Raw genomic sequence first — 26,453 nt, forward strand, 5'->3', positions numbered from 1 at the left:
TGACACAAAAGAACACGCAAGTGCGTGAGAGCTAGATAATGGAAATCAGGCTGGGATGAAGGCGGCAAATCTTATGGTAGTTGCCTCATTCATACTTTGCTGCGGCATAAGCCGACGCGATAGATTTTGTTTGTTTCGCCCAATGACATGGAAGGCGCTTTGTGGTGAACAAGCAGCTAGAGACACAGCTGACAATCATGCACATTCTGTTGTAAGAGTCTATTGGCCCACTGTCAAAAGCTGCAATTGCCAAGTAAATTAGACAACTACGCCTACAAGGCTGGTCGTACAGCCTTAGCCTGGCATAAGTTAGCAACACTGTGCTTGGAGGGGTGTGAAGACTGCATGTGGTGAACTTGGGTGGTAGTTGAGCGATATACATGATGATGCTCCAGACGCCAGCCGCCACGTTGATCATGATGGGCTGAACTAGACGCTAGGAGAACGAGTGATTGTGTATGATCCGCTTAGGCCTTGAAAGGAGCGGCCACAGTCCGATTTACGAGGGTGAAGGTTGTCACCAGCCGGAATGATTTCGTAGTTGATCAATCGGTGGGAAGAAGAGCTTGAAAGATTGAAAAGAAATCGCTTAAAGTTAAGGTAATCTAAAAACAGATCGTTCCCTGTCTTCAAAAAGAGGGAGTAACTACAAGGCTCTGGAAAAGTTTCCACTCAGCCGATGGCGGATTTGATGCAGCAAACGAGTGTACTTAATGAAGATGTGGCTTTTCATGTATGCCATCGTACACGGCATGGGGTCAAAAAGCCCAATGTCCCGGCCATTTCATCGTTGCAAAATGAGTGATGAAAGAAACTAAAAGGAGATGCCCCAGTTCAATACATACCATACAATATGACTCGCGCGTTCGATCCCCGAGACTGACTATCACCGAACTTTCCAACTACTCCATCGTTTCCAAATCTCGCCGGTGGATCTCAGCAGTCCTGCCGGTTTCTGAGACGTAGGCTCAGGTCACCCTCCGAGGACTACCGCGACCACCGCGACCACGACTGCGGCCGCGAATGCTGCCAGCCTCCGCATTTGAATCAGCCCTCTGACCAGTTGAATCTATAGAAGTCAGTGTTTTTAACTCTCTCAAAGATTAACGTGCCACTTGCAATGATCCATCTGCCGGCCTTGGGATCGCTGGAAGATCTTCCAGGAATCTTCTGCCTCCGTATCCATGTCGCTGTTCAGACTTTGTCGCTTCTTGATAGACGGATAGTAGAACCTAGCACCTGAAGATGTGTCTTCAGCATTAGTTGAACAAATGGGTAGAATTATCAGACTGACCAGGGACATCTCTCTCGTTCTTACGCACGGCGACCGGGTACTTAAACCTCCATCTCTTCTGATTGTCAGACTCGCCAAGCCTCTGATCAATACTGCTATCGAGTTCTGAGTCGGTGGGAGCTCCGCCTTCACTCTGAGCTCGAGCAGCTTTGACACAAATGGCCAACGCAACAAGGAATAGGACTTGGAGAATGCTTATAACCTTCATCTTCGGAGTATTTCAAATGAGCAGTAAGCTGCTGTATTGCTAAGATGGAGGGTCAGATTGATCATTAGAGATCAAAGGCAGAAAAGGGCATCAATGGAAATATTTATCACTTTTATGGTCGAATGGTTTAATAAGCACTCTGAGGTTTTCTGTGTTAATTGAGAAAGGTGGGCTGTGATAGTGACAATGCAGAGCGTAATCATCGTATTACACCCAGCCTGTTGGGGCTGGTTACTTCACATGAGCTTTTCTTGCGTCTCCAGCGAATACGAAATTTAGCAACCATGATGGATGCCACCCACTCCCATATCTTTCTGGTCATGCGTATCGCATCAGTGACACCCCCTTGCGCGCAAAGCTAGCAGTCGTCTTCGCGCTGAATAGACCTCATGCTGTACGACCTCGCAATATCTTGTAGTGACCGCTATGTTTTGAGACCTTGCCGAAATTGGGGAGGGAAAGTACACATGTCGCTATCTTGTATGCTGAACAATGGGCATAATCCTTGGGACCCTTCGGGCACAACTGGGAACAACTTGGCCATACGCACCAAACCCTTTTTAAATCAAGCAGCATACGCAGAAGAGACATTCTGGCCGCCAGTGTGAATGAACAAAACATTGACCGTCGCGCCCGGTTGATGTCCGACTTTTGAAGCGTCGCTCTGAAGTTCGCCACTGTTGATCCAGTGCATCAGCCCTTTGGCAGCCTTTCCAGAGTACACAGGATCCATCAAGATTCCTTCGCGGCAAGCCAAAGTCTTCAAAGTCTTTCGGGTCTCATCATCCAACACACCGTATCCGGGACCAGCGAAACGATGGTCAAGGCGGATATCCTCAGCCGCGATGTCGTGTTCCGTATCCAGCCCAACCAACTTGCCGGCATTCCTGGCAATCTGCAACACCACTTCCTCCTGCCCTGTTATGGGTGCCACCATGACTCCAATCAGCTGTCTATCGGGCACAGATGGCTTGTTGGGCAGCGACGATTCGAGGAGTTTAAACCCAGCGACCAACCCGGCAAGTGTACTCCCACTTCCGCAAGCGACAAAGATGTAATCATAACGGCCGGTGCCTCCGAGCTTGAGAGTCTTTTCTTGCTCTTGTATCTCCAATGCGCAGTTGGTATACCCGAGTCCGCCCAAGGGATGCTGGCTAGAGCCCATCGGTATCCAGTAAGGCACCTTGCCTTCAGCTTTGAGTGCCTGTATGACAGCAATTTGATCGTGAGGATCACGCCGAAAATGAACATTTGCGCCAAGGAGATTGAAAACTGGCACATTCCCTGTCGATCTGAAGATCGTCTGGTTTTCGGCAGTTTTCAGGCCGCCGGCTTCTTCATTCAGCAGGAGCACGCACTCGAGGCCGAGCTTTGCTGCCACGACGGCAGTCTGGGCTGCATGATTACTCTGTAGGCCACCTTCGGTGACGATAGTAGTGACGCCAGGCTTCGCGAGAATATCTGGAATGATGTATTCCAGCTTGCGGTACTTATTACCGCAGCACAGCAGAGGCGAAGACTGATCATCGCGCTTGATCCATGTCTGGATAGAGATCTGGCTATCAGAGTCTGCCGCGGCTGATAGAGTAGCGAGGTTATGGATCGGCGATGGACTGTCGTACCGAAGCCTGTGGCTGGGGAAATCAGACAGAGACGCAGGTGAGTCTGGCATTTTGCGAAAATGACTGAGTGTCGCTAGGATTGGGGTTGAGCCGACAGACTGAGTATGTTGTGATATATGCTTCCGTTTCTTGCATGGGACCTGTCTAGTTAAATTCCGCTCTGAGCCCCCGCTCCATCGACAGGAAGGGCGTGTGGGTTGGGGGTCAGCGATCCTGCTGACGTGGGGTGTCCAGTACTTACGATATGGCGAATATTACCCCACTACCATTGGATGCCCTTCTATTACATAAGGGCTCCAATCGGTACGCTACATGTCTAGTAATCTTTCTAATCTTCTGTCAAGTCGCTACTTTCACGAGACGCTCAAGGCTTCGCTGGCAGATATTCAATGCAAGGTGCAATAATTGTTGGGTTTGGCCTTGCCTCTTTGGGTATGAACGCCCGCTAATAGCAGATCCGGTATTATTGGCGCGTGTGAAATTTGAACTTGGCCCCCTTAATGACCAGGTTGATAACACTTAGTCTCATGAGCCATGGCCTAACAGGCATGGATGGCGGCTTGCGAATTCCCGTATAATTGGCACGTGGACGTCTAAGAGTCTAGAAGTCACTAGCCGTCACGCAGTTGCAACCAGTACCGGACCCTAAGCTGTAGTCCGAACAATCTGAAGTCCAGCGTATACTAGAAGATCGAAAATGACATAATTCCAATCATCGCCGGTTCTCGATATGAATCAAAAGATATAGATTCGATCTGGTATCACTGAAAAACAATCCCAGCCAGCTAGCTATATGCTCCGTATAATTCAATGCAATCAAGTAAATCTCCCCGCGAAATGCTCCACGAGTGAATAACAATAAACCTGGATTTCATGAGGATGGCTTAAATGCCTTGGCCTGCGAAACAAAACTGGCACGTCCTGTCGACTCATCGAAGATGTTGTACCCCATGTCCGCAGCATTAGGTGGGGTGTACACTGTGCAACAATGGTCAGAAATGGTAAAGACCCTTCAATTTCAAGGGAACATACAGTGCAACGAAACCGCAACGCTCTGGGGATGCGGGTTGTGTACTCGATGAAGACCGATGTCATCTGATATGTAGGTCACTTGGTCCGCTTGATATGTCTTCTCACTCTTGACTTTGAGAGGACCATTCTCTTTATCCGTGCTTGAAGGGGTATAATAGACCGTCTCAGTCAATTCCCCGGCCAGGACCTTCATGATGCAGTGGGCATTGGCATGGTCGTGAATTGGAGAACCCTTGAGAGGATTCCAAACCAACAGGAGCTGCGAAGTTCGGTAAGAAAATGCATTGAATGTTATTGAGTTGTTTCAGCCTTACTATATTTGCCTTGTGGTTAATGTTCTCAATGGCATTGCGGGTATAGTTCTTTCCCGGGCAGTTATAGTAGTATCGGGCCCAATCGTTGGGATTTGTGGCATATCTTTTGACGAGAGACATTAAGTAATCTTCATCGACATCTTCTGAACCAATGCCAGAGGAAGTTCCCAAATGTTGTTTGATGTCGTTTACTAGGTCCTCAAGACTGTAAGTAGGTTCGGGGCTTGGGTGTGATAATGGCTGATCTCGCGGAACGGCCTGCATCAGAGGCAGTGGGGCGAATAGCGTGGAAGCGGACATGATGCTAAGAATACCTAAGCTTGGGTATTGAGTGTGCAGAGGTGCTTCCGCAAAGAATTTATTTGTCGTTCTTGTTTGAAAAGGGTAGGATTGAATGACGAGAAAAATGAGTTGGACTGTCAGGTGAATACCTCTGAAGGATACAATTGCAATGAGCTTGTTACAAGAGCTGCTGAGTCTACCTCTTATCTCGTGGTCGACCGTGTCTGTTGGTGGCCCATTCGCCGACCGTTTGTCAATCGCCGATCAACGACAGCCAGGTAAACAAGTAGCATCATCCAGACCGCAATAAGTACAAGACCACCTGCACGAAAAGAGCTATCAGATGATAAGACAACATTAAGCTTTGGTGTCATATAAATGGGACCTGAGCGTCCCATGATAAACCCCTTACATCACACAGTGAAGCAGCCGTAACAACGATCAAAGCCCGACCGCGCTCAACGTGGCCCGGCGATCCCCGAGGGACAGCATCAGCTTGGCTGACGCTACAGGGTCTTAGCCTGCGCGATAAGATTACGAGCCAATCACAGACGTCGAGTCATGACCTGGATGGACCCCATGAGCAGTCAATCGGCGACTCAGCCGACGTCGAGGAGAAAATGAGAAGTTCATCTGTACTCTTTTCCCTTTGTCAGGACGACGTCTAGCCATCGCCGACCGAGGTCAAGCTAAACGTGCGCATCTTTTGCTGAGACTTGCGTCTCTTGACGTCTTTCTTTATCATGACCGTGCCTCCAGCAAGGAGCACCAGACAGACTGGCCTGGCCGCTCTCGCTTGCACTGGATGCAGAAAGCAGCACCTCAAATGCGATGCGAAGAGGCCAGTGTGCTCGAGATGCATGCAGAACGGAGAGACTTGCTACTATGAACCTTCTCGAAGAGGCGGGCGAAGGAAACCTCGCCCGCAGTCAATTGCATCCGAGGGACAAGGCACCCTGATGTCCGGTGATCGTCAGATGCAGGATAGGTCGAGCATCAATGCAACTGTCGCGCCGACCTCAACATCCAGAGAAGCCTCAACATGTGTTTCCTTATCTGGCGATGGCTCCCCAACAACGACTGCTGTTACTGATAGTGCGGTGACGGGGAGAAGACAGTTGCAGGCTCCAGCATCGGAACGCCGAAACATCGGAAATCATACGGTCGCACCTAACTCAAGAGATGGGCCTACTCCAGTCAATCCCGATGGTGATCTACTATCATACCTCTCAGACATGACAACCGATCACCTATCGTGGTTTATGCCAACTCCGAGGGATACGTCCAATGGTATCCGCTCTCACACAGACACTTCACACCGGCCCTCTTCTGAAAGCGATCGATATCGCCGGCTCTACTACGAAAACTTCCATACTGCGCATCCAATTCTCGTACCAGCGTCAATGTACGCGTCTCGAGCTTACCCTCACTATCTGCACCTCGCCGTCGACTTCGCCGGTTCCCACTACTCCCAAACGCCCCCTAGCGAAAACTTGAAAGGTGAAGTTGAAGCAGCGCTTGCTGCCAATACAGAACTTTCAACCTGCGCAGTCCAGGCGCTATTGATTTACTCCATCGTTCTCTTCTCTCGAGATGAAATCGACGATGCTCACATCGCGTTTGGCCGGTGTGCTGAAATTGCCCTGGAAATTGGCATGAACCGTGCAGATTTTGCTTCCTCGAGGCACCCAGAGAACTCAGTCGAGGCTGAAAGCTTGAGGAGAACATGGTGGGAGCTCTTCGTCGCGGATGTTTTGATGGCAATCCCTCTCAAGACCATCTCCTTTCGGTGCAGTGCTGTCTCGCCGGAGGTGCCCTTGCCATGCGAAGAGTCATTATACACTGGAAATTGCGACCTCCCTGAACCACGCAAGGTTCTCGAGTTCAAGAGGAGAATCCTGCTCGAAGAAGATGTTGTGTTCTCTTCATTCAGCTACCGCATTGAAGCTGCAACCATCCTTGGCCGGGTGCTGGTTCTCAACCGCCTGAAAGATTACCACCGCGACCATTTGCAGGCTATCGAAAACGCGCTCGTCAGTTGGTCAAATCACCTGCCGATGGAGAAGATGGAAATTGTGGACCCATACGGAAACATGGATGAGATGATGTTCCAGGCGCATGTCATCATCGCTCATGCGAGTATGCTTCTTCACTTGCCACGAAGCCGCTTCTACCCTCTGTTGTCGAGTCCTCAAGATGACTTCATGCCCTACACGCATCTTCACTCTTCATCAGCGTCAACGCGGCTCGTACAGAGCATCAAGGCTATGAACGCTTCAAGACGGCTTTCGGACTACATCTCGTTATGTCCAAACATTCAGAAACACACCCCATTCATTATTCCCGCGCTCGCAATGGCTGGTCTCACTCAACTCGCCACGTCCAAGAACCACTCCGAAGAATGTTTCGACCACCACTACAACAGAGTAACATTGGTACTTGGCTGCTTGAAAAAGATGAAGCGGACGTGGCACCTGGCCGAGCCTGCATACCACCGGGTGCGATCATGTGCCGCGAGGTTGATCTCGGACTTAATGGACAAGCTCAACTCTGAACCTCTGTCAAAGTCTGCGGTGTTGACACAGTCAACGCCGCGTGAGTCTGAAGAGAACAACAGCCCCACGGCCGAAGCCGTACCAGCGGTAGCGCAAGTTCAGCTAATGCCCGAGCTAGACCCCAGTTTCATTGACCCTATTTGTTACAACTACTCTCTGTTCAGCTCTTTACCGGAATTTCAGGACGGGTAGCTACTGTTGAGGGCGCGTTACTCCTATGATGTTTCTGAGAATAATAGTATCTGTAGCGTTACAGCGGTTTATAAGTAAACGATGGTGTTTTAGGTGACGAACCTTGAGCACGTCTATTACCATGATTACCATGCTTTCAATCCTGTCAGAGTCACAGAAATGCTAAAAGAGCGCCAACTTTTGCGGTGTATACTGTATATCACGACACATGCCTTCCCAATTCTTTATTTAGAGGATGTAATTTTCAGTATTAATATTGAACAAAACTTTGCATGCTTCCGAGGCTTAAGTCAATCCCTCCTCCAACACTTTTGTTCGAGCCAACGAGTCAACTTGACAGCATTGACATCCACCAACGCATTGAAGACATCGCTTGCCCATAAGAGGGCAAGTGTATTGACCAGAAATCCGTAGAAGAACGCAAGCCTGTACGCACCCAAAGCTGATTGCGTTAGGTCTATTGCAGCGGCGTCGTTGCCGCTCTCCATAAGTTCCTTAGCCTGACCTCGAGCCAGCTGTAGCGTAGTATACGCCGGAGACAGCCATCTCACTCCGATCATGTGGTTTATGGCACCATGCCATAGATACAGAGAGTACGAGATGCGCCCTAGGTATTGGGCGAAGCTCGTGGTGAAGGGCCGCTGGAGAAGAGGCTCGCGTCTAGCTGCCTCGCGATCCCAAAAAGTTGCTGCTGCGAATTCTTCCTTGTCTCCGTCATTGAGGCTAGCAGTGGTTTGGTACCAAGGGAGGCGGAAGTTGCAGAGCCTCGGGAGCGGAAAATGGAGACTGAAAGATACGGTCGGGGAGTACATCAAGGCAAAGATGAACACAATGGCGCCAATGGAGATCCAGAAGAGCTGAATGCGTTCTCCCGAAGCTTGATAGTAGGCAGGCACCCACTGGGAAATTGTAATGAAACCCGGAGTCGATGAGCCGTCATTCTGGGGGTAAGAGAAAAGGTGCATGCCGAGGAAGAAGAGGACCAAAGTACCCCCGTGGCGAAAGACGTGGCCAATCCTGAGACCAAAATTCGTAATGATCGTTTTGCTGTAGCCGAGGGTCTCATCTTCGGGTGTTTCTGACGACTGGCTGCCGTTGGGAAGGATGATGGACATCTCGGCAAGTAACAGGCCTGCACAAAAAAGAGCCTGGTCCCAGTCGCCGGTGTGAACCAGCCAGAAGGCTATGCCCAAAACGCTGACCATGTGAATCCACCGCTTTGTCCGAGCAAAAATAAGGAGAAGGAAGAATACGAGCAGCGAACCTTTAAACTCGACAGGGATTGTCCATAAATGCCCGTCATACTCGCTTCCCTTCATGTTCTCTCTGTTGATAATAGGTCGAAACGGGTTCATTAGATTGACCGTGCTCCAGAACCAGTGTTGCAGCTGATCATTAAGGGTCTCTCCTCTCGGCGGGATAGATGCTCCCGACGGATCCCTCACAAAGTTCCCCCCGTAGACCAGCAGAGCGATGATGAATGTTGCAGCAAAGATGGGAAGGTACAGTCGCAAAGGGCGGCGGAACGCCGATCCAGCCAGTACAGTCAGAGCCTGGTCCCCCTTGCCGTTGTGAATCATCGTCAGGGTCTTGAGGGTGAGCACGAAGCCCGATATGACGAAGAAGACAGTGACGCTAGCTCGTCCGGAGTGCAGAGCCCGGATGATAGGCATCTGCAAGAACATGCGATGACCTTCGAAGCCATATCCCCAAGCAAGGTCTGGAAACCAGAGGTAAGAAAAGTGGAAGATGTAAACGACAAAGGCTGCGACACCGCGGAGGCCATCGAGATATGCTGTGTGGCTAAGCCTCTTTCGCTGAGGTTCGTTGCTAGGGGGCCTGGTGAAGTATATGAACGGGCTGACGACGAAAGCAGGAAGGAGGAGTGCAGAGAGCTCCAGGGCGGAAAGAAAGCGATTCTTCCATGTGAGGGTACCAGTGGAGTTTTGATGCTTGTCGAGAAAAGATAAAACCGAGTCTTTCGCAGATCTCAGCAAAACGAAGGAGATGTAGTTATGATTTTTGTTGTCGCTGGTTTCGTCCACCGACTCTGTTGACTGTGAAAGTTGGCCATTGTGCTCCGCAATGAGAGAGTATTGTTCGTACGTGTCCTGTGGTGATTGCGAAAATGGGTTTGGGAAGTGCATAATAAGAATTGATCAAAGTAAGATATACAGATTCAACACCTGCTAGAAATTTAGTAGGAGAAGTAAGATCAACCATAGCGTGGAATCTAGAGTGAGGTTCCCGTGATGTTATATCCCATCGAGCGCGAGTTAATGCCACAAAAAAAAATAAAAATTTATAAGCCCCCCTTTTCTCCGAATTCCATGAGGAAAGGAATTGCTCAGTGGCTAAACAAAAAAAGAGTTAGTGTCGTCTCATAGTTACTCATTGGCATTTTCCCTTGATCATGTCATAACCACTCACAGCTGGCCTGTATTCAAATTGAGGAAAGAATGTGTGAGGATTGGCAAAGAAATCTCGAAAGGAATCTCGAAAGGAACCGATGAAGGGATCCTAGGAATTATGGTGGACCTGGTATGCCACGCTGTGTCTCGCCATAAGCTTCTCCCTCCCGGGAGATCTCCGCCGTGGCGCGAGTGGACCGTAGGCGGAGCGTAGGGAGCATTGTTTATGCATCGCTTTCGAGTCTAGTGCTTTGTCGGGAACGTGAAAGCATACGTCGCTGCACTTAATCAAGAAGCCCTGCATCACATGGAATGACCTGTGTCGGAGAAGATCCTAACACATTTCGCAGATGTCGCTTTTGGCTGCAGCTGAAATTTTCGGTTCCCTCTACTTCGCCACTCTTCTCCATCCCTCGCTCGCAACCTCAGCAGCCGCCCTTCCACATGCCGCCTACCGCAATCTTTGCCTTTCCTCCGCACTTCATACTGCAAGGTTGCCGTTTCCTATCTGGTTTCTTTCGTTATCATTGATCAGCACCCCGCCTTTCCTTCCCGATGAAACTGATCAAGGTCGCAGCTTTCTATCTTAGCCCCATTTCGGACTGCGGACGGCTGTCAAGTTCGCCTAGGCACATGTCGTTATCGTGAAACCTTCAGTGATACCTGCCAATGCAGCGTCACCGGCCAGCTTCTGCATTCAATGCTCTCAGCCTCAGTCCTCAACTACGTGCCGAATGCGTGACAATTGTCGGTCGCTTATAGTAACACTGCGCTTACAGGACAGCCATCTGGCTCTTGGTTCTGCCTCGCTGTTCTTCTAGTTTTCTACTTTCTGTCTGTAGAAAAACCACAAACGTTGAATACTGCTGGTCCTTGTCATGAGCAGTAAATTCAATCTCCAGCAACAGGACTTTTGGGTGGATAAGCCATACCGGACGACTTCCGGCCCAGTAACACTAAACGGCTGGAACGTAACCCTACATGAATTGTCGCCTCTTCCTCATTTGAAATGGAGATACAGGATGTAATGTCTCTCTTACCTTTTCGGCCTGTTGCGGTTTTTCCTCTTTGCTGACTGGGGAGAAGGGCGGGGTAGCAGACGATGATAAAGGAATCGGTTCTTCGATGACACTCTTGTTGCAAACAAACTCGGTAAATATGCTACTGGCAGCAGAGCAAGGGCGCTCTGCGGAGGCGAACTTTTAAGAACCCACGAGCATGCGTGAGGTCCCGGATGCTGCCGATTATCATCACCTCCATAGTCAGCAACCTCTTCCGCTTGGACGGCCTCGTCATGGCTAGAGTCCGGGGGGATGGGGACGCAGGCTCCTTATTTCGACGGGGGTCTTCTTGCCTAGCCGACATAGCTTAGTTCGGCGTCCGTATGCTCCGTGTTATGCTCTTTCTCATCCTCCAACAGTCAAGTCCTGTCTACCGAATCACTCGTAATTTCGCGGCTCTGCTCTTTTCTCCTCTTATTCGACAAAGTTTTGGATGAAATGAACGATGCAGATGGAGTTGACGGTAAGCTCGCTTATACACCATCCAGGGGCAGTTGCGATATCCCACCATCGAGAATGGTCGGGTGATCGGCTGTGCTTATTAGGCTGACGTCGAGCCCCAAATGAATCACCATAACATTTATTAATTTCGTGTCATATGCGGATTCACTCGTGTTGACTTGCCTTAGAGGGCACAACTTATTTACCTAGGTCTCTTAAAGCCTCTGCCCTCTCTTTGTCCTGCCGCTTACGCTTATACGTATCATATTCTTCGAAGGACATTACCAAGCAATCAAATGGCATACTCTAACAGAGATGCAAAAACGCTTTTTAACAATGTGCCGAGGAGTTATTATCCGTATCATCCGTATTATAGTGCTCCACATGCCCTCGCTTCGGAGGACATAGCCATATCACCAGCGTTCCTTCAAGTAAACAGTTAACTTCAGCCCAAGTATCGTTTATCTCGTACAGATAAAATCGCGTAACAGTAGATAACGGTGAGCAGCAGGCGCTTGATGTTGACGAAAGCGTCGACATGATGAATGTTGCATGGTGAGAAAAAAAGAGATGCGGGGACCCGCCGACAAACGCGTATTACGGCACGGGCCGTAAGAATACAGCGGAGGGCCATTTACGACGGCGCTGGCAGCAAACAGAACGCTGGGAAAAAATTCTCCGCGGCAGCCGTTTGTCTTCATTTCGCTTGCATCAGGCCAACAAGTCCGCAACACGGACCCTGACAACGACGCGACAAACATCAACAAGAAGGACGCCGCAACATCCATCAACCATACCTAGTCTCCGCCACCTCCATGTATAAGCTTAGTAGGCTTGCCACTATCTGATAGCACGCTCATTCCATCATAAGTTATGTTCATTCGTCGCGATGGCAGTGCAGCGACACTGCTCGCCGATACTACCGAGAGTTCACGTGGAACGCCGGCGTCACCCCCGAAGCAAACAGAAGCAACTCCTCGTGACCATTAGACTGCGCAAAGAAGCCGAAGATTGCATCTATGTTTGCACGAAGCCTCATTCAAGACTGAGTCGTTCGCCGGAGCCACCGGAGCGATTGATCGTCACCCTGCGTTATCCGCCTCCTAAGCTCCGCCCCAAGATCATCCCAATACCTCCATCGCGCCGGCGTGTCGCGTTGGAAAGTGACTCGGAGAGCGACTGGGACAGCGACTTGGACACCGATTTTGAAAGCGATTTGGAAACTGTTTTACCCAGCGAAAGCGATGCCGATGACAAGAAAGCACTATTTTATTCTCCGACGCCTAGTGTAAGAGCACCGATTGATTCTTGCCCACGGAGTTGCGCTAATTTTTGGTAGTCTGCACAGAGTCTAGACCCGCAACCTGAAAAGCCATCGCGTTGTTTAGAGGAAGTTTTGAACACTTGGACACCAGTTATACTATCTATTACAAAACACGTCATTGTTTACAGCGGTGGTGGCGTCTATAACATTCAGCTCTATGCAATCATCGACGCACCGCCAATAGTCGACTACCATCCGTCAAAGTCAGGCTGGAAGACGGAGTTTGAACTTAGTTGGTTGGCCCTAGATGCAGTGCGGAACTACTGGGCCCGATTTCCAGGCGGTCGTGACGGAGCCATCGACGCCGCCAGCCCAGGTCTATCTCGGCTGTGCAGGAAGGTTTTAGTCGTACTCGGACATCGGAAGAAGCGCTATTTTCGACTCGAACTAAAAGTTATCTTTCAAGGCGCAAAGCCGGAGCCTGTGTGGGCTGATGATCTGGTAGTAGGGATGGAGCTGGACTGGAAGATATTGAACGATTATTGGAAGGCTGTGGGCGTTACGGTGCCCCCGCGAACTGAGGACCTTCACGATGTGGCGGAAGAGACGACCCTGAGAATAGACATGCCGCCTGCCTGGATGATGAGGTCAATGGAGGAAGGCGGCTAGGCAACTCTGAGAATCCCCGACGGAGGAAAATCAGGTGATACCTCTCTTCTGGGCTCAGTCACGACGTTATGACATCTCGTTTCTAGCTTTTAGAGGTTGACCTCAGTCAATCCCACTCATTGTACATCGGATATAATTCCGACCTTGACGGTATCGTTAATTGTTTTAGAGCGAAAACGAGCAAAGCGCCCAAGGTCTCATGTTGCGATAGAACTTGGGACAGAACTTGCATTGAGCTGCAGTTTGTCATTTCGATATTCTCAAGTGTCTTACGGTGTAAAATTGAAGAAGTCGGATGAACCATGTCAGAGAACTTACCTCATGAGATGACCTTCATTGAGTGAGTCAGTGACCACATGCTGTCTAAGAAACATGATTTATCATACTTTGAATGACTTGAAACATAACTTATTAACATAACGAAAGCAATAGTAAATGGAAATTGATACTTTCCTTATATCAAACTGGATGGATGAGTAACTTCTGTGATATGAGGCAAATCTAGTCCGGTCAGATCTGTTCGTAGGTCTATGTTATTACCATCAACAGAGACTTGGTTCCCTCAATTCTTATTTTCCTGTTCGTAATCTTCAAGCGATATTTCTCGCAAATATTGATCACGCTTTATTGCATATCAATGGAACAGTTCCGCTAGTGGACACCGTCTGGCGAGCTGAACATGGGGAGGCACGGACGTTGAGCTGAATGAGGACTAGGGGATATTTTCGACTCATTGCCACGCTTTCAAGTCGGCTCAGGGATGGGGTGCCCAGGGGTTTATGAGCAAGGCTCCTCCCAGGAAATTCTTCAAGCTGGGTTCCCGGCCGATCCGCACTTCCCCCCTTCCCTCTCATCCTTTCTCTGCAACCGGGGAATCAAATGAGACTCTGACGTGGGCTGATGATTTGATTGATCCCGTTTTCAACGCTTCCACCCGCGATCTTTTTAGGCTTTTCGCGGCTGTTTGAAGCTGCTGCTGAATTGGAAAAGCATCACGGCGCGTCGCACAGGCAAAGACGCACTGCAGATCTTTTGACACTCTTCCAATGACGTCGAATCACTCAAGTACCGGCGGTTCCAGTTCCGGGTACTCGGGCCCGGGTCAGGGACTGCACCCTAGTGCCGACCCAACGTCGACGGAATCGCCGACACCCGCGACGACTGCGACGCCGAGGACACCCTCGCCTCCGCGGAACACGGGTCCGACGAGCATCCAGTTCCTTCTCAACCCCGTTGAGAACGAGGCCGTCGCGCCGCTGCAGGTTGACGTACGCCGCACATCAGACTTCCGCCGGACCGAAGAGGACGTTTGCAGGCTGACGTGATTATCGGACAGAACGATATCCGCCGGGATGACAATGACTCGGCCTACGGCTCCGACGCCGGGTCCGCGTACACGTCGTCCATCACATCATCCATCTATCATTACCAGTATGAGAACGGCCGCCGATATCACGCGTACCGCGAGGGGCAATATGTCCTCCCGAACGACGACCAGGAGCAGGAACGCCTGGACCTCCAACATCACATCTGGCGCCTGCTGTTGGGTGGTCGAACCTACACGGCGCCTCTACCGGATCCGGCGAGCGAAGCAGCTGAGGGGCTGAGGGTACTTGACCTCGGCACAGGCACCGGCATATGGGCGATTGATCTGGCGGACGAGTTTCCCACAGCGGATGTTTTTGGTGTTGACTTATCCCCGATCCAGCCTGAGTGGGTTCCGACGAATTGCAAATTTCATGTCGACGACTATGAGGATGACTGGACGTATCGTGAGGATGAGAAATTCGACTACATCCATGGCCGTGCGTTAAGCGGCACATCATCAAATTGGGCGCGATTCTATGACAGGGTCATGGGCGGGTTGAAGCCCGGTGGCTGGGTGGAGATGCAAGAGTACGACGCCTGGATCTTTAGTGACGACGACAGCTTCGATCGGGCGATTTGGACGAAGGAGTGGGTCACGAAGCTCGATGATGCGAGTAAGACATACGGCAAACAGATCAACGTTGCGAGGTTCCACAAGCAGTGGATGATTGACGCCGGTTTTGAGGATGTTCAAGAACTTGTTTACAGGGCAAGTCGACCCTCCCTTTCTTGTTCGTTCAATGTCGGAATTCTTGTTAACACTGTTGCAGATACCGATCGGTCCATGGGCAAAAGACCCTGCTTTGAAAGAACTTGGTCGTTATGAGCTGGCTCATATGCAGATGTCAGTTGAATCGCACACGCCTGCGCTGTTCACACGAGTATTGGGTTTTAGTGAGGATCAAGCACGAGTCCTCATGGAAGGCGTAAAGAGGGAGTTCAGGAGCAAAGACTACAGGCTCATCACAAGTTATCGCTTCATCACAGGAAGGAAACCTCTAGGACCACGATGAGTCAAGAAAATTACTAGATAATTCAACTTAATTCATAGAGCGCTTAGACGTAGCAACTGTCCGTCGGGCTGCTTCAGGCATGATATCGCGCTTCTATTGATGATTTGAGGTGGTGGAAGAAGACGAGAGAGAAGGCTGGTTGCCGTCGACTATCCTACGTTTAAGGTCTTTGTGGTATAATAATCATACATGATCTGCCTTGCGAGCCTCACAATGTGAAAGGCTGAGATCTTGTGTTGGTTTTGGTTAATGTTATCTTCTTCAAATCGGGTGTGATTCCTGGTTACCGCGGCGAAATTGCCACATTCACAAGAATAGCTCCCAAATCTCTGAAACCCGGTTTCCCCATCCTTCACGCTATTCCTCCGTCTTCAAGATCTGAAACCCAAATTTGGTGTACAGCCTCCTTGCACCACTGAGTTCCTTGTACGTCTGGAGTCCAACGCGCCCGTATCCTGCCTGTCTAGCAAAGGCAAGACACGTTTCGACCAACATTGTGCCAATACCAAGACCTCGCGTGATATTGTCAACCAAGAAACAGCTAATCCTCGCCCTTCCTGGTACCTCTCGGTGCTTGGTAGGCATAATTCAGCCCAGAAACTGCCCCTTTCTCTCAGCGATCCAGTAACGTTCTGACGCTGGGTCGAAATTGTCGAGAAGATCAGCCGTGTAAATAGACATATGCGACTCGAAAAAGGTTTCGAAACTGAAATCCGCATAATACACCAGTGCGTGACTGTGAGCAATGTAAGTCATGTCGCCTGGGCGGTGGTTTCGGAGTTTAACGAGTTCTGAGGAGCGTTCCATGTTGGGCGTGATACCGCAAAACGCAGCTTTCTTGGCTCCTTTACGTTTTGCTAAGTAGGTTTACCAAGGGGGGGAATGCATTGCCACATTTGTATTCTGGAATAAATAGGTGCATGATTCGACAGACAGCCCTGTATTCCGCTCTTGTCAAGTTCGAGACAAAGTTATCATGTCGAAAGGCGCGCCCATGTGGGGCCAAGGGGCGTGTTCTCGTGAGCATCGTGGGGCTCCTCCTGGTCGCATGGAAAACTTCCTGGCATCCAGCGATTTAAGACATCATGATGGAAAAGAAAAAGCCTTCCAAAACAAAGAGTTCTTCAGTATTAAATTGATATGGGTGAATCAACCTAAGAAAACTATTCGTAATATTCTCAGATTCAGGACCAGAAGCAGTATCACGGATTGCAATTGACTAGCCAGGCTTTATTGACATCTGAGTCAAGGCTGTGGACAGTCTTTTAGAATTCGGATCTAGACATGTCATTCTGCACATGCTCAGGTCGGTATATAGTTCAAGAACGTCTTTGTAGTCTTGAGAACGGGCTAATAGAATGTAATTTCTAGTAACCTGTTTCTCCTCTTGCTGGACAATGAATCATTTACTGCGCGATTGATATTCCGTGGATGTGTCTTTAGAGCATTCTGCTTAATCGTTGGCGCATGTCTTTTAGAAATCAAATAGTTGTCAGTTTTCGTCTTCGATATCAAGAACAGCCTTCCCTTAACTGAGCTGTGTATTATTTGTACGTGGAGCTTGAGGAGGGAAGCAATCAGCACGTTACTTGTCGGTGTCATGCATCTCTTGGCCTGCGGTACGGACCTCGGGCCGACGGTTGTTGGAAAGGGGTCCGTAGGGGGCAAATGTGCCTTTCAAGGCCCCTGTTGGTTCGATTGAGCTGGATGAGCGACAGATAAGCTGCACCTTTTACTGGGCAATGGGAAGTACGATAGGAATAATCCGGCCTGCGGAGCTTTTACTGACTTTGTCCAAATTGTGCCGTTATCAGCAGTAGATATCAGCAGTCAATATGTATTGCACGTGGGAGAAATAATATGACCAATCGTAGATTCTTTCTAGCTCGTTGCAGCTTTCGGTATTGAGAGCAGATGGTACGGAGCTTTGCAGATCAGAGGGAAGTTTAAATAGCTCAGAGTGATGATGTTGTCGCGACAGCGTTGTCATTCTCAAATACGGCTAAATGTTTTCTGGAGATTACTCAACTAAGACACACGTACAAAAGTTTATGCCTACTCTTGCTACCAAAATGTTTTCGTCCTAATACAAATAACGAAAGCTCTTGACCTCAGTCATGGCATCATATCCCACAAAATCCTTGGCGCCAGCCTCAACAGAGTCTTGCATTGCCTCTTCACGATCAAGCTTCTTGTTCTGCGCACGGAGGTAAAACCGTAGCCCAAGAGCAGCAATTGCAGCGAAACCAAGCAAGGCAATCTCTGCACCAAATGACTCAACATAGTACGGGCCATATTTAGCCGGCCAAATGTATGAACCGGGAATGCTCCCGATATTGCCCATGGCGTTGACCATTGCGATCGCGGCGGCTTTCTTGGCTGCTGGGCGGGGTATTGTGTTGGATATCCAGGCAAGAATGACGAATCCAGATGCAAATCCCACTAATTAAGAGGCTTTGTTAGTCAATCTGCCTTCAGTGCGGAACGACGATTGGAAAACTTACCCGTCATCAGAAACAAGGAAACATATCGAGGGGCTGTGGTCGTTGTCGTGGCAGAAATGATGTATCCAATCATACACGTCAACAGCGGCACGAAGTAGTGAAAGAACCGCTCTCCCGTCTTGTCGGCGTGCCAGGCATTCGGTAATGACACCAACACAGCGAACATCCAGGGCGGCGCAGTCAGCAGCAATGTCACTGTTTGGCCGTACCCAAGGCCTTGCGTTATGGTCGGAAAGAAGAAGACAAACTGTAGTGGGAGAATGATTAGAATTCTCCGAAGTCAAGAAAACACGCCATGTCTTGACAGCTGAACTTACGCTCAAGCCCATGATTGTCGCATGGTACGCCAACCCCAAGAGCCATACCTTCACATCCTTGCAAGCCATGACTAGCCCCTGGATGGCGGTAACATCTTCATCTTCGGCGGATCCTCCAGCCAACCCCTCGTCAAGTGCGAGACGATTTTGTGCCACTCGTCTGTCTTCTTCCGTTAACCAACTCGTTGTCTTGGGGTAGTCCGGCAGAACGAAGAGTGCAACGCCAGCAAGAGCAACGGTGACAGCACCCTCGACGATGAAGAGCCACCTCCAAGCGCGTAGCCCAGCAGCACCTTCCATGTCAGCAAGAATTCCAGCAGCGATAAGTCCACCAAATCCCTGTGCCGCCAGATTTCCACTATTCAGAATCGTCACACGGAGCTGCATTTCCCTCCGATTGTACCAGCGTGACAGGAATAGCAAACTCCCGGGGAAGAAGCTAGCTTCGACGCAACCCAAAAGAAAACGGCAAATCACGGCGCTGGAAAAGCCTTGCACAGCACCGGTCGCCGCCGATATGACGCCCCAGACAGCGACGCAGCCGCACAGATACCAGCTTGGCCGCTTCAGCTTGTTCAAAATCATGTTGGAGGGGATCTGCATCGCGACGTAACCGCTGAGGAGCACGGAGATGCATGTCTGGTACTGGACGTCAGTGAGCTTGAGGTTCTTCTCGAGGCCACTGAGGCGGGCGTTGGCGAAGTTGTTGCGGTCGATGAAATTGAGGATGAAGAGGACGATCATGACGGGAAAGATGCGCAGGTCGATCTTTCGGACAAGAGCTTTCTCTGTAGCTGGGTCCCAGTTTGGGATCATTGTAGACGTAGTCGCCCTGAGGTTTGGTTGCTTTGGATGGGAAGCCATTCTTGTCGAAATTTGACCGTGAAACCACGGAAGCAAACATGAAATTGATGGACAAGGTCACGGAGGGCGGCGAGCTCTAGCCTCTTAAAGAGATGAACGGTAAACTTGAATTCCTAGACGTTTTCTGGGCAAGATATCTGACTGATACGTTATCGCAGGTTGATGCCCAGACTCTGCTTGCTATCTGCATCCAACCTCTCGATGTAGCGGCAGAATGGGTAATGTTTGCCTGGTACGCTACCCCTCATATCTCGGAGCAAGGGTCCTTACACCAACACCTGGGCTATCTGGCGTCGCACAACATATCCCAACAAGGCTTTGATTGTCGGGCACGGGGAATAGCAGGGCATATGAAGCCAAGGAGCCTTCAGCTGACTAATTGCATCCCTCGCGGCCCGGGAGCCGTACCGCACCGCCGAGCTCCGTACCGACTTTCGGCCCGGGATCCATGCCGAAGGCGAGGGGAAGTTATATGTTGACAGGAGGACGGGTCTACGTTGAAGGCGTGAGGATGCATCTCACTCTCCAAAAGTATTTCAGCCTCAATCTGCAAATTAGCATAGGCCCCCTGTCCTTGGGCTTTTTCAAGCTCGACCAACGATTTTCCGCCTCGATCTGAGTGCCACCCCTTCTTTTCGTCGCTTTGACCCGCATTCGCATCGCCAAGCAGCGCACAGCAACGAAGAAAAGGCTTCATCATTCCGTTATCAGGGTGAATCACTTGACAGAATGATGGAGACAAGCCTTCTCACATCCAACAAGGCCGTGGTCTGGGTTGGACCTAAGAAATTAGAAATCCAAGAACGTCCTGTACGCCCACCAGGCGACGACGAAGTGCTCGTTGAAATCGTTGCGACAGGTATCTGCGGTTCAGACTGCCACAATTGGGAAAGCGACAAGGTATCTTGCCAACTCGTCCTTGGGCACGAGTCTTCGGGTATCATCATTCAGATCGGAAAGAGTGTCAAGGACCGCTTTGTGGGACAGAGAGTGGCTGTAGAGCCTGGTTTCGCGTGCATGAAGTATGGCTTCAGGTTTCATCTGTCTTAAATTTCAATTACGAAGAGTGTTGACGCTAGTTGAAATAGTTGCGAGTTTTGTGTCAAGGGCAACCCGAACATCTGCGCAAACTTGAAGTACTGCGGCCTCGACCCCACCGATGGCACACTTTGCCAGTACTTCACCTGCACGGCCTCAATGACGGTGCCCATCCCGGACTCAATTTCTTGGGAGGAGGCGGGCGCGATCCAACCGCTCGCCATTGCGGTTCAACTCGCCAGGAGAGCCTCTCTACACGCTCACCAAACGATGGCTATCTTGTATGGTCTTCTACATGCATACAGGATGGCCGGCCATGCTGACGCTTCTCTCTTTCAGTGGATGTGGTCCTTTGGGTCTCCTAGTACTTGCTGTCGCAAAGGCATACGGTGTCAAGAAGGTCATCATGTTTGACATTGAATCATCTCGGACGCAATTCGCAGAGACGTACGGCGCGACCGTCGGTATTGTTCCCCCGAAAAACGAAGATCCATCTGTAGATTCCCTCTCCTTCTATCAGCAATACGCCAAGAAAGTCAACTCCCAACACGACCTTGGCAACGGTTTTGACGTCACAGTTGAGGCCAGTGGAGCAGAAGCCTGTATCCAAATGGCAGTCGCGATGCTAAAATCAGGTGGAAGTTGCATTCAAGCTGGACTGGGTGAACAGTTCACATCGGTGCCCCTATTCTTGGTCACGGCGAAGGAGCTCAATATCAGGGGTAAGTTATGACCTTTTGCTGCCGTTGAAACTGTTCTCATAATGAGACAGGTACTGTGAGGTATACGCCGGGCTGTTTTGCAGACGCGATCAGTCTTCTGGAGAGAAAGCTCGTCGATCTCAAGCCGTTGATTACATCAACATACCCTCTGACCGAAGCTGCACAGGCATTCGAGGCGCAGCACGGGAGGAAGGACATCAAGATCGTGATAATGAACCAAAAGTAGCCTCGAGTCAGCTCAGACCGTACTGTACAAACAAGACACGGGCAGGGGCATGGATCCATACAATAAATGAGGTTCTAAGCACGTTTTGCTTAAAGTATCCCAATCATGTATCCCTGGTCATGCTTGAATCTACAAAGGAATTCTTCACAAAACAATACAGCACTCTGCAGCTAGAAAGATGAGGGAGATAAGCTACTGTGATCAATCTGTAGTTGCTGGATTTTTGAACCACTATTTCCCAATGACATAACCGAAACAATCATGGAAGACGGCTTGTTGAAAGCTTCTCCCGCCAGGATCTTGCATATTTCGATGTCGAACCGCTAGTTCCCCCCTCCCCAACTGACGGTTGTGCGCATTGCTATCGAATCCTTCCTATACAAGGGTGCTCTGCGCTGGTTTCAACTGTGATATCGTTCTTCGTTAGAAACGCCACGCCAGACCTCTCGAAAATCTGAACTCCATCCTCTTCCTTAACCAGGTGCACGAGAATAGCGTACAGCTGTAGGTTTCTCTTGCCTCTTGCAACGACGATACACTTGATTGGTTCTTGAAGCGAAAAGTTCATATCGTCTTGTATCAGCAGTCTCGGCCTGTCTATAGTCTGACCAGGTTCTCTTTCACTCGTCAGCACCGATATCGGGGCGTTGAACTCATGTGGATGCTGAGTATCGTAACCTGTGTCTGTGGCCAGGTCGCTGAGCTGGAAAGGAGAAATAATACGTTCTTCCCAAATGACGTCTCCCAGTGGAACATTCATGTATCTTATCTCTCCATGGAAAGCCATCCATGACCATGACGGTACTCTGGACGAGTGATCAAACGTCACGCGCTCTAGTGAACGATTCTGATCCTGACGTTGCCACAAAAGGTCTCTGGGAAAGTTTAAGTGCATAATACCGTAACCTCCTGGAGAGCACAAGGCTGATATGAGTCTTTTCTCAAGCCCTGCAATTGCCACCGGCCTATCCTTTCGGCTGGAAAGGTCCAAGGAGGAGTATCTTTCGTAAAGCTCATGGTAAAGCTTAAGCTGTCTCCCTTGCTTATCGGACTTAACAGCATTAGGAAAGTCTGAGTCACCAAGAAAGGCTGCTTTGCGACTGGGTGACATGGTTGTTAATCTATTGACTCCTTATCATCTTGGATAACTTACTTCGTGGTCTGAGTGAACGTCTCGCATCTTATGCCCTCGCCGCACTCCCAATATGTCTGACCCTTCGTGAAGTGAAATGTTCGACGTGATAGAGCGCGTTCTTGTAATACCCAGCCCCTCTTGTTCAATTTACCTTGTTCGACGTCATGATCGAAATCGTCGATGTTTTCGCACACATGAAACTTTTCACCATCATTCGTAGTCATGGTGACAACGTCTCTCGGGCTTCGTGCCTTCAGAAACCCATCAAACATATGATCTGCGCAGCTAGCCGCAATCGTGAAGTACGCGGAACTGAACACCTTTTCCATGCGTTGTGACTCTCTTCTCCAGTCTTCCACATGTTCTGAGTCGTGGCCTTTCCCAGTCTTCTGAAGTATGCATAAGGAATCGATCCAAAGATACCGTATACCAAGGCTTCTGGTAATACAAACGGCATCCTGGAAGGTTTGGGGCAGTACAATATCATCCATTCCCTGGGGGCTCTCAATGAGGTGTCGATTCTCACATGTTGTGACGGGGAACGTTACACTCTCCGGTCTTGCTTCGTTAGGGGAGCCCCATCTATGTGACAAGGCTGCATAGCGCATAGAGGTCTTGTCCGTAACACTGGACGCGAGTCGCACTTTCTTGCACTCCTTGTATCCAAGGTCCAAGAGCCGAGATGGGACAAAATCGCCTCCAGATTGGTGGTGTTTGTGCTTCTTGTCGCAGATACTGAGCCATTCCGCGAGTATTCTAATGTGCGTGTCGCTGCCTGCAGGCAACAGAGCAGGAAAACCCATATGAACATCATTCTCTGCGAGCCGCTTTGAGCCTTTAGCAATCAGCGGGGTTCGACCTTTCCCCAGTTGAACAGACCGACACACATAAAGGCTTTAAACAGTCATACGAGAGTCCACTTACTAATTGTAGTACACAGGGAGAATACTGGGCGAAGGTGTTTCTCATGGAAGGTCAGTGCTGAGCTTGAGTCTGATCTTAAAAACGTGATCACATCCCGGCTGAGCGCTGCTCGATCTTTCATGCATCTGTGTAAAACTCGGCAGAAGTTGCACCGGTCAGACCTCCTGACAAGGTCAAGCAACTTCACAGAGAATCTGTAGTCAGGCAGCCAAAGTCGATATTGCTCGCAATATTCGCAGAGTTTGGAAATCAAGTGCTGGTGTCGGATTGTGTTTGGACTTTGACGGACGATGTAGCTGGCAAGGCTGCTATCAGAAGTGTACTTCCAGCTGTTGTCAAGCTAGTCATTTACAGACGTTTAGCATCCTGGCCTCGTCAAAATCATGAAGGGTTTCTTACCGGCTATTGAAGAATTCAAACATTATCAGTTTATGATGTTCAGACTTAGTTCCACGGATCATTAGGGGCTGTAACCCACTGTCTGAATGAGTGCTGATCAGCTTGAAGCCTGTGAAAGTAAAGAAAGAAATAATATTACATACAAACTTCGATACCATAAAAGAAAGCGACATTAGCAACGTCAACCCGAGGGTCAGGAGAAATCAACAATTACCATCTGCAAGAAACCCACGAGCAGTTGTAAGCCTAGCCTCGCTCTGCTACATTCTGGGGGCTGTTACGTACGTACTGAACTCGACGTCAATATATAGCGGGGCACCGGCCATACAGCAGGGATAGAAGTAACTAACTCTCTTTTAACGCCACACGGACTACGTCAGTCCCAGAAACAACGAAGCAAGAATGAAACTACCTCAAACGTGAGGATATACTTGGAGAGGTCCCTACCTCACTTTTCTGAGTCTGTAGTTGATATTAGTGAGTGTCTATGAGTACAAAGACAGGACTTTCCAAACCACTGATAAGCTATGGCGCCGTTGATTGAGTGTCTTCAATTGCTTGTCGGAAAGAAGGGTATCAGATGTTTGCGGTGTTCCCAGTTTGGATGCTTGTTCCATGCCATCCCAGTTAATCCACTCAATCAAACCTTTATCCGCTGCGGCTTCAATAGTTTCCATCTCTTCTACCATCTCTTTTGCATCAGCTCTTGCCAGTGTCGGCTCTGGGTTGATCTTTATAGTCGGCGGCCGAATAATTAATTTGGGGCCAGTTCCCATCGTTCCGAGATCCTTGACTTCCTGCAATTCAGTGTTGTCTTTGGGTTCGATCTCGATATTGACGACCAATAACCTGGCTTCGATGAGGTGGACCAATCTCCCAACTGCGGTTGATGTGAAAGGCGCGCATCTCGGATCAACCTTGATGGCGTCGATCCAGCCCTGAACTTGAGATTTCACTTGAACGTTTCCTCCAGTGGTGGAAAAGAACTCATTACCAACGTCATTATAGAAATCGAGTAGTCCCTTGTACCCATATAGAATCCAGATGAGGAACTCAAGATACATACATCCGAGAGACCAGATATCGTATCGTCGTGATGTGGGCTTCTCGGTCTCGCCTGGGTTGTTAGCTTCTGGGGGAGTATATCGTTGTGTCCCACGCGGGGTTCTCGTCGGGTCAGGCCGAAATTCTGTTGCTTTCTGGTGGATTTTCGCATGCCCTGCGTCGGCAATCACCAGCTTTACGTTGGTTGGTACCTGACCTGGGCCAGGTAAAACATCGCAAAAGCAAAGTATGTTCTCGGGTTTGAGGTCGCCATGGCGGCATGAACCACCTGGATTGTTGACCGGGAAATGAAGGCTCTTCATGGCGCCAGAAATACCAAGAATTTGTCGAAAGAACCATTTGACGAATGTGTTCCAGGTTTCGCGACTGAAATTAAGGCAGTCGTCGCTCAAGCTAGGTTGCTTCTCCCAGAAGTCGTGGAGATTTCCGCCTTTCGCCCACGGGAAAACAAAGTAATGTTTTCGTGATTGGGTATATCTGGCAATGGCCTTGATGAAGTGGTCGTGCTTTTTCTCTTGAAAGTGGACCAGAACTGCCTCCTCGTTTTTGACGACTTCCTTGAATCGCGGCCCGAACCACTTTTCCGAAGTGAGTTCCTTCACAGCGACATGAGGATTTCCATCATCATCGACCACAGTACCCTGTAGAACATTCAGCTTTTATTTGCTCCCCACTCAAAAGGCACATGAATGTAGATAACCTACAACTTGGTCATCATTTGGGAACTTTGGAAAATCCAGGTGACTTTTGTGAATGACACGTTCGGTCACCGCACTGAAATTTGTTGCTCTGTGGGTGATTTCCTTCAGGAATGGCAACCTGCATCGCGGGTCGAACGTATAGGGAGAGCCGCTTTTCGAAAATACGGGAGGGAAGAAAAACCACTGGTGGGGATCTTCAATCGTGTGAATGATTGTTCTATCATCTGGCTTTGCAATGTGTATGTCGACTGATGCCTCAGACAAGGTTGCCTTGGTCTTGAATCGCCGCACTGTACATGTGTTTTTGTTCTTCTGCACAATTTTGACTGGAAATCTTGCATCTCCAAAATTCTGCTCGCAGAAGGCCTCGATCCAATGTAGGCGATCGATATGGATGAGAAGAGCACACAGCCGCTGTGCCTTGCTGATGAATGTTTGCAATCTATCACGATCAACTCGTGAGAGCTGCAGGGTCTTCAGCTCATCTTCTGCTGCGCTTACCACGTCTTTGACCTCAGACAACGGAATCCACGGTGGTGATGCACGCTCTGAGTCGTCATCTTCCAGCTCAGAGTCCTCGTCCTCCAGGTTACCTTGTAGTTCTCTTCCATTCTGCCCTCCTCCTTCAGGGGATCTCGGTCCCTCACTCTGTTCATACGTCGTTTGGACGGTCGCTGCGAATATTTTGCCTTGTAGTGATATTTCTGACATTGTGCCGGGCATCTGGGGTCTAATCTTACGACCAGATACCCGTTGAGACCAGGAAAGACTGCGCTGATTGGGCCCGCCAGCTGTACTATTCGAAGAGGCTGTTTTGATACGGCTAAGACTT

At 49.6% G+C, this 26,453-nt stretch overlaps 11 protein-coding genes across 11 annotated transcripts; 4 read left to right on the forward strand and 7 right to left on the reverse strand.

The window, feature by feature from the left end:
* Nucleotides 1–1,096: 1,096 nt before the first annotated feature.
* On the reverse strand, nucleotides 1,097–1,502 carry GCG54_00008219 (uncharacterized protein; the record flags this gene model as incomplete). Its single annotated transcript, XM_045408190.1, has 2 exons — nucleotides 1,097–1,239; nucleotides 1,295–1,502. 2 exons carry the CDS (start codon nucleotides 1,500–1,502, stop codon nucleotides 1,097–1,099), a joined length of 351 nt encoding a protein of 116 aa, XP_045257924.1.
* Nucleotides 1,503–2,067: 565 nt separating this feature from the next.
* Nucleotides 2,068–3,174, reverse strand: GCG54_00008220 (1-aminocyclopropane-1-carboxylate deaminase; the record flags this gene model as incomplete). Its single annotated transcript, XM_045408191.1, has 1 exon — nucleotides 2,068–3,174. One exon carries the CDS (start codon nucleotides 3,172–3,174, stop codon nucleotides 2,068–2,070), a length of 1,107 nt encoding a protein of 368 aa, XP_045257925.1.
* Nucleotides 3,175–3,995: 821 nt separating this feature from the next.
* Nucleotides 3,996–4,349, reverse strand: GCG54_00008221 (Cysteine dioxygenase; the record flags this gene model as incomplete). The annotated part of the gene is made up of 2 exons (XM_045408192.1): nucleotides 3,996–4,102; nucleotides 4,157–4,349. 2 exons carry the CDS (start codon nucleotides 4,347–4,349, stop codon nucleotides 3,996–3,998), a joined length of 300 nt encoding a protein of 99 aa, XP_045257926.1.
* A 1,146-nt stretch (nucleotides 4,350–5,495) lies between these two features.
* Nucleotides 5,496–7,499, forward strand: GCG54_00008222 (uncharacterized protein; the record flags this gene model as incomplete). The annotated part of the gene is made up of 2 exons (XM_045408193.1): nucleotides 5,496–5,798; nucleotides 5,877–7,499. 2 exons carry the CDS (start codon nucleotides 5,496–5,498, stop codon nucleotides 7,497–7,499), a joined length of 1,926 nt encoding a protein of 641 aa, XP_045257927.1.
* Nucleotides 7,500–7,789: 290 nt separating this feature from the next.
* On the reverse strand, nucleotides 7,790–9,646 carry GCG54_00008223 (uncharacterized protein; the record flags this gene model as incomplete). The annotated part of the gene is made up of 1 exon (XM_045408194.1): nucleotides 7,790–9,646. One exon carries the CDS (start codon nucleotides 9,644–9,646, stop codon nucleotides 7,790–7,792), a length of 1,857 nt encoding a protein of 618 aa, XP_045257928.1.
* A 2,655-nt stretch (nucleotides 9,647–12,301) lies between these two features.
* On the forward strand, nucleotides 12,302–13,345 carry GCG54_00008224 (uncharacterized protein; the record flags this gene model as incomplete). The annotated part of the gene is made up of 2 exons (XM_045408195.1): nucleotides 12,302–12,700; nucleotides 12,752–13,345. The coding sequence occupies 2 exons, from the start codon at nucleotides 12,302–12,304 to the stop codon at nucleotides 13,343–13,345; spliced, it is 993 nt and encodes a 330-aa protein (XP_045257929.1).
* A 1,046-nt stretch (nucleotides 13,346–14,391) lies between these two features.
* Nucleotides 14,392–15,726, forward strand: GCG54_00008225 (Secondary metabolism regulator laeA; the record flags this gene model as incomplete). The annotated part of the gene is made up of 4 exons (XM_045408196.1): nucleotides 14,392–14,613; nucleotides 14,682–15,413; nucleotides 15,484–15,557; nucleotides 15,609–15,726. 4 exons carry the CDS (start codon nucleotides 14,392–14,394, stop codon nucleotides 15,724–15,726), a joined length of 1,146 nt encoding a protein of 381 aa, XP_045257930.1.
* Nucleotides 15,727–16,097: 371 nt separating this feature from the next.
* On the reverse strand, nucleotides 16,098–16,445 carry GCG54_00008226 (uncharacterized protein; the record flags this gene model as incomplete). The annotated part of the gene is made up of 1 exon (XM_045408197.1): nucleotides 16,098–16,445. The coding sequence occupies one exon, from the start codon at nucleotides 16,443–16,445 to the stop codon at nucleotides 16,098–16,100; it is 348 nt and encodes a 115-aa protein (XP_045257931.1).
* A 1,364-nt stretch (nucleotides 16,446–17,809) lies between these two features.
* GCG54_00008227 (putative transporter) lies at nucleotides 17,810–19,411 on the reverse strand (the record flags this gene model as incomplete). The annotated part of the gene is made up of 3 exons (XM_045408198.1): nucleotides 17,810–18,168; nucleotides 18,231–18,477; nucleotides 18,548–19,411. 3 exons carry the CDS (start codon nucleotides 19,409–19,411, stop codon nucleotides 17,810–17,812), a joined length of 1,470 nt encoding a protein of 489 aa, XP_045257932.1.
* Nucleotides 19,412–20,140: 729 nt separating this feature from the next.
* GCG54_00008228 (putative D-xylulose reductase A) lies at nucleotides 20,141–21,397 on the forward strand (the record flags this gene model as incomplete). Its single annotated transcript, XM_045408199.1, has 4 exons — nucleotides 20,141–20,433; nucleotides 20,500–20,730; nucleotides 20,789–21,171; nucleotides 21,222–21,397. The coding sequence occupies 4 exons, from the start codon at nucleotides 20,141–20,143 to the stop codon at nucleotides 21,395–21,397; spliced, it is 1,083 nt and encodes a 360-aa protein (XP_045257933.1).
* A 361-nt stretch (nucleotides 21,398–21,758) lies between these two features.
* GCG54_00008229 (uncharacterized protein) lies at nucleotides 21,759–26,332 on the reverse strand (the record flags this gene model as incomplete). The annotated part of the gene is made up of 5 exons (XM_045408200.1): nucleotides 21,759–22,497; nucleotides 22,551–23,391; nucleotides 23,457–23,796; nucleotides 24,371–25,561; nucleotides 25,625–26,332. The coding sequence occupies 5 exons, from the start codon at nucleotides 26,330–26,332 to the stop codon at nucleotides 21,759–21,761; spliced, it is 3,819 nt and encodes a 1,272-aa protein (XP_045257934.1).
* Between the last annotated feature and the right edge of the window lie 121 nt (nucleotides 26,333–26,453).

Source organism: Colletotrichum gloeosporioides (genome assembly GCF_011800055.1).
Source record: "Colletotrichum gloeosporioides strain Lc1 chromosome Unknown consensus_91, whole genome shotgun sequence".
Lineage (NCBI taxonomy): Eukaryota > Fungi > Ascomycota > Sordariomycetes > Glomerellales > Glomerellaceae > Colletotrichum > Colletotrichum gloeosporioides.